The sequence below is a fragment of the Pungitius pungitius genome, chromosome 10 (genome assembly GCF_949316345.1).
Source record: "Pungitius pungitius chromosome 10, fPunPun2.1, whole genome shotgun sequence".
Taxonomy (NCBI): domain Eukaryota; kingdom Metazoa; phylum Chordata; class Actinopteri; order Perciformes; family Gasterosteidae; genus Pungitius; species Pungitius pungitius.
Genome location: NC_084909.1, coordinates 9455206 through 9464824, shown reverse-complemented (window position 1 = coordinate 9464824; position 9619 = coordinate 9455206). Strand labels below are relative to the sequence as shown.

The 9619-nt window shown below is 45.2% G+C and overlaps 1 protein-coding gene across 4 annotated transcripts; it reads left to right on the top strand.

Annotated features, from left to right (window-relative positions):
• The first annotated feature begins 933 nt into the window (after window positions 1–933).
• On the top strand, window positions 934–9563 carry znf148 (zinc finger protein 148). 4 transcript variants are annotated; one of them, XM_037488855.2, is made up of 7 exons: window positions 934–1070; window positions 2896–3200; window positions 3944–4069; window positions 4159–4282; window positions 4431–4514; window positions 4595–4713; window positions 4929–9563. In XM_037488855.2, the coding sequence occupies exons 2-7, from the start codon at window positions 2919–2921 to the stop codon at window positions 6567–6569; spliced, it is 2376 nt and encodes a 791-aa protein (XP_037344752.2). In that variant the 5' UTR covers window positions 934–1070; window positions 2896–2918; the 3' UTR covers window positions 6570–9563. The 4 variants fall into 4 exon arrangements, with proteins under 4 accessions (XP_037344752.2, XP_037344748.2, XP_037344749.2 ...); XM_037488851.2 differs by having other exon boundaries at window positions 2896–3260; XM_037488852.2 differs by lacking the exon at window positions 934–1070 and adding an exon at window positions 1629–1820 and having other exon boundaries at window positions 2896–3260.
• Window positions 9564–9619: the final 56 nt, after the last annotated feature.

Here is a 9619-nt window from a genome sequence, read left to right as displayed (position 1 = left end):
CGCGTGCGGGGGGCTTCCCTGGCTGGAGGCGGCGCGGCAGAGGGCTGTCCGTCCCCCCAGATTCACTCTCCCCGCACTTCAGAAGAGACGGAAGATTCAGTCAAAGAACCCCGGTAGTGATCAGCAGGTGGGGATTTGTTGGATCGAGCGGAGACATTTTTAGACAAAGAAAGGGAGAAGTTGTGCGCCGAGCAGCAGCACCTGACGGCAAACAGGTTGATTGGCATTCCTCGCAGCGGGGTGTGCGTGCGCACGCGTGCGTGCTTTTTGTGAAATTGCTTGACATGACAGGCCGTCATTTTATCACGACCCTCACAATCCCCTTTAGTGTCAAAGTCGAAGGATGAAGCCAGATGGTTATTGCATTGAACCCGGTTGCGTTAGTCTTACCTGCTAATTGGCATAACATAAAAGTTGCTATTTATGTATTGTTGCCTTAAAGGCAGGCAACCTTTTTTAAACTAACTAATCCCAAGATAATCATTTAAAAAATAACGTGACGTGGTCATATTAAATCTTATATCATATTAAGTGTTTTTTGTAAAAAACATTTGCTTCATAGGCGAACCTCCATTGGCATTTTGGGGATTTGCATGATCACTGTGTTAGAATTTAAGATTTATTTTCAACCTGTAGGCCGGACATGAAAGGGATTTTAATCTAGAATTTGACCCAACATCCGTACCTAATGTCTGCATGGATTTACGTGACCACACCTGAATCCGTGTCATTTTTAGTGTTCAATTTCAAAGATGCACATTTCTTCAAGGAAAAACAACTTAATACCATGACGAAATTGGTATTAAAAATCATTATTTTTAGCCAATATAATAAACTTCGGTCGCCAGACTAAAACGTAGGAGAAGATGATAGCAGCAATTAATAAAAGGGGCGCACTGTTCCACCAACCGGTGTCAACCACTAGGTGGCGACAAATGTAAGCAAAGAAAAAGAAAATACAAGCCCTCGTGAAACGCGATGGTGTGTTTGACTATTCCGCACACCATCATCGCACTGTACAGTCTTGCATAACAATCATGACAGCCACACGGGTTTAAGCCGCACAGCAGGTAAGAAGAAACAATGCAGCTTCAATAGCAGACATACCACTGGCGCACGAGTGAGACGTTGTGTTGTTGTTTGTTTTCGCAGCTTAGCTAGTTAGCTGAACTAGCCGTCAATAACATCGAGGCCTATTGAGCGGAGCGTCTGAGGAAGCGAGAGCGGAGTAATTAACCCCGGTGACAAGTTTAGCGAAATGTGCAAACGAAAGTTGTGTTTTGTGCCATGTATGCCGTTCGATGCCAACTGGAAAGTATTTGTGAATACAGCGCGTGTAACGTTATGGAGATGCCGTGTCAAGTGTAATACAACAAAAACACAGACGGATCAGTGTGTGCAGCAAATTGCTAGGGCCTAGCTAACCAGCTGCAAACAGGCCGTAGTCTTTTGTCAAGCTGAATTAAGTAAAATAGAACATCCGGCCCATGCCTTCAGAATAAATAATTAAGTGATTTGAGTTTTGCATCACACAAGTCAGGCATAACAACAAATTTGATTTGGCATAACTGCATTCTCGTTTCAAGAAACGTCTCCGTAATGATTGTAAATATTCCTCTGCTCCAACCGAAATATTTCCAACGATGGTTCCACGGTACGTTTCAAGTTGAGTGGTGACCGCGCTTTTATTGTGAAGGCACATTAGGGTCTTTTCCTTCGTTCTCCAGTACTTAATAACTACTTCAAGTTGGATGTAGCCGTTGTCAGGCGCGGCTAGCTAACGTTAGCTGGCTAGCAGGCGACTTAACCTAAGTGACACAGTGAGTGTGTTTACAAATGGGAATTCGTGGTTGTTGGTGTGTGAGCCGCGGCGCAGTATTAACCGCCTTATTGTCTCCGTTGGCAGGGCCATATATTCGCTGTACATTGTCAAACCCGCTGTGGGCCACAAGTGTTAGCTAACGTTAGCGTTCCCGTTTTTAGGATCGAGTGATTCCCAGGTAACTAATTGGGTCTTGCTCAAGTGTAACCGCAAGTACGGCCAACACCCGTCAAATGTGATGCTGGTTTTCGAATGAACGAAATGCTGCCTCTTCTAAAAAAATATCAGCATGTCAACATAAATTGACATTAGTGAGGAACATTATTTTCCAAAGTCTACCTGTGTCCTCAATAAAGCACACAAATCTTAACCATAGCAACCTACCTGCTTAAACCCTTTTTAGACTATTATTTCAAGGAACGTTTAATGAGCTGTTCCACGTGCTTGTCAATTTACACTGGATTTTACATTTTGTAACCTCAAGATGAGATCACAGAAACCACAGCTGACCCAGTGACCGATCAGCTTTTGTCACTGGGTCAGTTGTGGTTTCTGTCGACACATTACCGCGAAGAGTATGTATAAATAATAAGAAAAGTTCAACAGTCTTTTGTTTTGTCAGTTAGAAGGTCACATAGTCTTGCATGTGGCGTTACGTGTAATAAGTAGTTGAATGAAACCTACAGAGATTAAACTGTACATCATATTCACAGTCAAACTTATCCTAACCAAGCTGTCGACTGTTTCTTGCATTGGTTCAGTACCAACTTGGGTTGGAGACAGGATTTGAATACATTTCGCTTTTGCACATCCGAATAATAATTAACTGTCCCATTCCAACAGTGGAAATCACAACCATACCATACCATGGTCCCTTTGCTATCTTCACATCAAGAATCTCAAAGGGAAACATAAGTTATCCTTGAGCTTTGTGTGTGTGTGTGTGTGTGTGTGTGATCTCACATCATGTCCTCATAATGTCAAGCAAACAAAACAAACTGACACCAGGTGTGTTTGGTATTTAGCTTGCTACATTTTGTCCAATCATCTGTCTGCTTCCTTTCGTTTTACAGACCCAAGAACTACTCTATGTACGATGAACACTGAGGACAAGTTGGAGGGCATGCTGGTGAAATGCAGCAGTGGAGGGATAGATGGCGGAGGGCGAGTTGGGCTCGGGGGAGGAGGACTGGTGGTGATGACTCTCGGGGAACGATCACTGGCAAACCACCCTCTGTTGGCCGAGGACGATGAAGACGATGAGGACTTGACCGGAAGCTCTCTGGTCACGCATGACCTCATACCTCCAGAGCAGCTGATGATGCAGGAAGAGATGATCAAGAATGGTAGAGGAGAAGAGGAGGAGGGTGGAGGCGAGGTGGGAGTGCATTTCCCCCTAAAACTCACCAATAACTTGCCCTGCTTGCTTCATTTGCCAGTGAGTTCATGCCAGTTGAGAAGTAGATTTTAAGTTGGTAAAAATTATGCTGTGAATGTAAACATCAAGGATAACCCAAACCAATCCACAATGACAGGCTCAGGGCAGCTTCATTCCTGTTCATTACACCTTTGATGTTATTCCATAGTTTGGGCCATTGTCTCTCAGTAAGAAAAAAATGTTTTTGTTGAATCCTGGAATATGGCAACATGTCATTTGGGAGATCAGCTCACGCATTTTGTTTTTCAGCACGTTCTAGGTTTTCTAGTACTTGATGTTTCCCTTTCATTATACCTCCACCTTCAGAGGATGTTTGAGCCACATCCACTGTCCTCTAATGGGTGATAACTTTAATTATTTTGTTTTCCAGGCATTTAGTAGCAGCAAACAACTATTCACAGTGTAAAGACCTGAGCAGGGAAAAAATGTGCATCTTCCCAGAACAACACTGCTTTCACTGATCGCTGCGAGCCCCCTGCTCAACCGCTGCCAATAGGCAAAGGAAATGCACCCAATCTTACGAATCACTTTTTTAAATTGCAGAGGTGTGGTAACTTCAACATTGGGTGATTGCCCTCAACTCGCCCTACTGCACCTGCCTGACCCCGATGAGCTTCCTGATGAGTGACTGAGCTCCTAAGTTGGTCACATGCCTAAATGACGCTCCTATTTCTTTTTTACAGCTAAGCATCAAGCAAGAACTGAAGTCGTCCGAGTCACGGGTGCTGATGAAGAAGGACAAAAAAGCAGTTAAGGACTTGATGATCTGTCCCAAGAAGAAAAAGAGGAAGCAGCGTTCACCAGCAAAGGTTAACTTGACCTCAGAAATCACGTTTGCATCTTCATCTCAAAGTGATAATCCGATACTTACACGTCTTTGTTCCCTTTGCCGTTGCAGATTCTCAACATCACTGAGGAAGAATCGTTGGGCATGCAAAGCCCCAAGTGTCACGTCTGTGATCACTGCAATGCTGCATTCAGAACCAACTACCATCTACAGAGGCACGTCTTCATTCACACTGGTACGAATGACTCGGTCAAGTTTCAAAATGCCATCTTGCTTTGAAGTAAGAGTAGATGACAAAATGGAAAAAGCTACCTTTTGAACATTCCTCAAATATCATACAGATACAGCACCGCCATCATTGACATTTATCGCTCATTCGGCAGGTGAGAAGCCATTTCAGTGCAGCCAGTGTGATATGCGCTTCATTCAGAAATATCTCCTCCAAAGACATGAGAAGATCCACACTGGTAAGTGCAGAACAAATGCAGCTGGGTACCCTCTTTAATTTAGTTTTTGTTTTAGTCAATTTTCTCTCGTCTTTGTTTAGGTGAGAAGCCTTTTCGCTGTGATGAGTGCGGGATGAGGTTCATCCAGAAGTACCACATGGAGAGACACAAGAGGACTCACAGCGGCGAGAAGCCTTACCAGTGTGACTACTGTCACCAGGTATAGCTGTGCTCTTATTGGCTAGGGAACTGCTGCATGCCGAAGCAACATGCCAATCCAACGTGGTGGTAAATCGGATGTTAGAATAAGCGTACAATCTGATTTGGTGCCCATATTGGCGGCCTTTTAAAATGTGCCGGACCGCAGGATGTAAACACAAGGACGTACTGCAACCCAACGGCTATCAAATATATGCTTTTGTCCTCTGTCCACAGTACTTCTCCAGAACCGACCGGGTTTTAAAGCACAGACGAATGTGTCACGAGAACAGAGAGCGAGAGATGGCGAAAGCGGCCGGTAAAGGCGGGCCCTTGCGCGAAGCGGATCCTTTGGCTCTCGCCTTTTTCGCCAGAGAGTGTTCGCTGCCCAAGAAAAAGCGGCAAAAGTGCGCGAACAAGACACCGGGAGCTCCCGCCGCCATAGCCGCGATCGTCGACGCGGAGACGAGGGACGAGCAGAGACAGAGCAGGATCCAAGGTGTGCCCTATCCCGCCGCGTCCTCCAAGGTCAAACACGAGTACGTGATCGCGGATTACTCCTCGGAGCTTCCGGAGGAGTCGGCCGGCTGGCGCGGCGAGGGCGCCACGTCGGCGGCGGCGGGCACAACTCCTCCCAAGCTGGTCCTGAAGAAGGTCCCCAAGAGGAGCCTGAAACCGTCTGCTGAACAAACTCTTCCCTGCCTGTCCACTTTGTCTTCCTTTGAGGAAACCGCTAAGGTCTCGCAGTACACCTTTGAAATCGTGGACAAGCAAGGCCTTTTAGAAGCGGAGGGCGGCGCCGACACCGAGGCGCCGGGCGAAACCCTCCAAGGAGGGCCGGCGAAGCCCGCGGCGGCCAGCACCAACTACGACGACGCCGTGCAGTTCCTCAAAAAGAAGCGCTACCTTCAAGCCGCGATGGCCAACAGTGGTCGGGACTACGCCGTCTCTTCCCAGCCGCCCGCCGCGCATCAAAGCGCCGCCGCGTCCGCGGCCATCGGCGAGGCGGCCCCCGCCGCCGCCCCCCTGGAGCCGCAGCCCGGCAAAGCGACGCACGACAAGGGCGCGCTGGCGGAGAAGGGGGCGCTGCCCGACGAGGTCCTCCAGACGCTGCTGGACCACTACTCCAACAAAGCCAACGGGCAGTCGGACATTTCCTTCAGCGTGGCCGACACGGAGGTGACGTCGAGCATATCCATAAACTCTTCCGACGTGTCGGAAGGCGGCGGTGGCAGCGGCGGCGCCGAGGGCCTGGGGGCCTCCGGCACCACCCAGGCCCAGCCGGCCCCCGAGAAGGTCAGCCTCCTGCAGGAGTACTCCAAGTTCCTCCAGCAGGCGCTGGAGCGGACCAGCCAGAACGACAGCTACCTGACGAGCCAGAGCCTCAGCCTGGTGTCCGAGAACCCCACGCTGGCCGGACAGCCGCTGTTCTCCACCGAGAAGCAGTTTCCCTCCCCCAGCAGGTTCAAGTCGGGGCTCAGCTCCCCGCTGAGGCCCGCTTTAGAGAAACCCAACTTTGGATTACTGGTCGGGGACTCGCAGCACTCGTTTTCGTTCTCGGGCGACGAGACCAGCCCGACCGCAGCCGTGTCCCCGGCGGAGGAGGACTTCCTGGAGCAGGTGTCGCCCTCCAAAAAGACGGACGCCTCGCAGGGCATACTGCAGACTTTCCAGATAAGCTCCTTCGACCAGAACTTCAAGTCTCACTTCCAGGCGTCTCGACCCGGAGCCCCCTCGCTGTTTACCGTCGCCAATGGACAGCTGGGTCTCCGAGGACACGGCACAGACTTCTCAGAGTTCCCGGCGGCTCGAGTGGCTGAGACCAGGTCTCAACTGAACTCCTCCCCTGACGTTTCCTCCAGTGAAACCTTCGGCTGACGGGAATCCATTCAAGGATTCATTCCTGATCATACTTTCAGCGGCACTTTATCTCATGTTTCCTGTTTTGCCAAAACAAGTCCCCTTAACTATTTGCGCTTTCTTCAAAGCATTTTGGTTGAAATAACATTTTTTTTCTTATGTTATTATTATGATTTTGTCAAGCAAGAATTGGATATAGTATAGAAAAATGCATATGATGATAATTGGCGTTCCCCCTAAAAACCAACAATTTGAGTTGTGCATGGATTTATTTCTTCCCCCAAAATTAGCATCAAACGGTTAGCGACCAAAGTTAAAAAGGCAACGTGAAAGATTCTCTCCAACCGTCGCCACAGAATTTATGTTTAATGTTTTGTCAATCAGTTCAATGCTCAAAGATGATCAAGTCACTCTGGCTGCTTAATGCAATATTTCCACCTCCTGAAACCTACTAATACATATATTTACATACATGCATACATGTATGTATGTATATATATTTGTAGGCCTCTTTGCTCTTACTGTATGTTGTAAGTAGTACTGCTACCTCCCTTTGCTGTTTACCCGGTTATATTTAAGTCCACTCCAGGAGCCTTCTAATTCCAGCATTCTCACTCCTGTTACATTTCAACCATGATTAGATGATGAATGATTCTTCACTTTAAGTCACTTTACTGTCACCTGAGATTAGCGTGTCAATGATGCTACAAGAAACTTGATTGTATTCCACTCCTATGGAATCTAGTTTATTTGGTTTACTTGGAGTAGTGGGCCAAAGAAAATAGAACATTTTACATGATCATTTAAAAAAATGAATTCATTACTACTTAATAATTAATAATGTATTCCCTTTTGCGGATGAATTTCTGCTCCTAGTGCAGCACAGGCAGAAAAGAAACTTTTTCAAAAAGATGTATGTATCCAGTTGCTGCATTCATGTAATGGTTGCAGAGTCATTATGCTTTTCCTTCAGCAGTAAAAGCCAGTTGTAATGACATTACTTCTAAAGGATTGTGCTTAGTTTTTGCACAAGTTGCACATCCTTTCACTACATGGAATGTAGTATGTACTTATTTGAAAAATTACAGACCGCTTTTTGCCACTGATGTAACTCAAGCAGCTGCACCTTTTACAGAACTTTGGCTTGCTCCTCCTTGAAGTTGCACAGGTTCTGATGGAACAACAATGTGATTAGACCCACTTGTCTTGATTGAAACTTAAAGTTTTATTAAGGCGATATTATGAAAGGCAATAAACATGGAAATGGGGTGCTCAGTTTTCCACTTCTATTAGGTTAGCAAACGTGCCTTTCCTTTGTTTTCTTTTTTTCCATTCCAGGCGGCCCTTTACTGACTTCTGTTGTGCACAATAATCATAAACTCATAAGCTATAAACCTATTCAGTCCGTAATACTGGGAGCGATATTTAATTTTGCCCATCGTAGTTTTCTTTCAGTTCTCTGTGCGTGGAAGGAAAACGCATTTCGGTCGACTGCTCACTTTGTGTTTTGTGAGTCCGGAATCATGTCTCAAGTCGTCATCTGTGTTCCATCCCTATCTGCTAGAATCGGGTATTGAGCCACATCTGTCCGTGCCCTGTGGAATGCGTTCGAGTAAGGTCTCAGCTGTCCTTCATTGCGCTGTTGATTGTATTCCGCGTGCACGTGTATGCGCGATGTTTTAGGGGCTATTGTGTAAAACACTGTTTTTATATGCATCGTGAGATTAGGTCTGATAATCCATGTTGAACTCCCTCTCCTCACCCTTCTCCGGACAATCAGGGACAGTCAGCAAATGCTTTATTTTTTTTCCCCTCCTCAAACATTCCCGCTAGAATGTGTAGAAGGTATCCTGCTGTAGATACATTAAATATGTGTTCAGAGAACAGCTCTTACATCTTTGAGGCTTGTGCAGGAGACACTTTTTGTCAGTTGCAAGGCTCAGGAACTCGTTTTCCAGCATTTATTACTCAACGATGAGTCCCTTTCACTTGGCAACGCGGCTCTATGAGGTTTGTATATACATCACCTCGGTTACCAGAAGAAACATTACACTTTTACAAAAGTTTATTTATTTTTTTTTTAAGTTAATGCAGTTGATTGTGCATTATGATGGGATTTACTGTATAAAACGGTTGGTATTGACAACCCCCCCCCCCGCCCCAAGAAAATGTTCATTTGGTTTTAATGTAATACTCTATCTGAACTTTTTTTTTGTTATCAAGTATTTAACCTCAACAGCTGTGGTCAGCTGGAATTCATGTCAGTTAAAATACCAACAAATTAAGTGTTGTGGTTGAAATACTTCACTAGCTACTTAGGTCATTTTAAGCAGATATTCAAAGCACATTGCAGAGCGGTAAATTGTATCTTATGAATTGTTCACTGAGAAGTTCAAAATTCAATTAGCTAATGGATAATTGCAGAACTGATGGGAGGTCTATGAGTTGTCTCAGCAGTACTGTGGTATTGTATCCTTTTTAATTAACTATTGTCAGTAAACTGGCCATAAGTGTCCTTGTATAAGCTAGAGAAAAATGTTTTGTGTAAAAAGATCAGAATTATTGAATTCTTTTGATAAAAACTATTTTTGAAACATGTCCTTTTAAGGCACTGATATGTACAGTATATCATATGCAGCCACTATTGCCACCCTCATTTATCTCGGTAAAAGGTCGTTTGTGTCAAGGTATTTCAATTTGCCGATGGGAAAGTCCACCTTTGATTGAGCGCTTTCATACTCTCAGAGAACTTGGCGAGGAAGCTCCGCACAGAGGTTGAGCTTAAGTTATACACCTGAGTTAGTTAAGGTTTATTTGCATGGTCTCTAACTTGTTGGGTCGAGTGAACTCGTTTAATGAATAATGTGCAGCTTTAATCGTAGATGATTATTTTCAGTAAAGTAACCCATATGATTAGATTTTTACAATATATTATGATTTGTAAACAATCTTATTAAATTGTTGTTTTGCTTGTTGTGTGTCATGTTCTTATGAATAAAACAAGTCACAGAATTGTACCTTGTTTTTTATTATTAGAATATTAGATCTATACATAAATGTTCCTATGC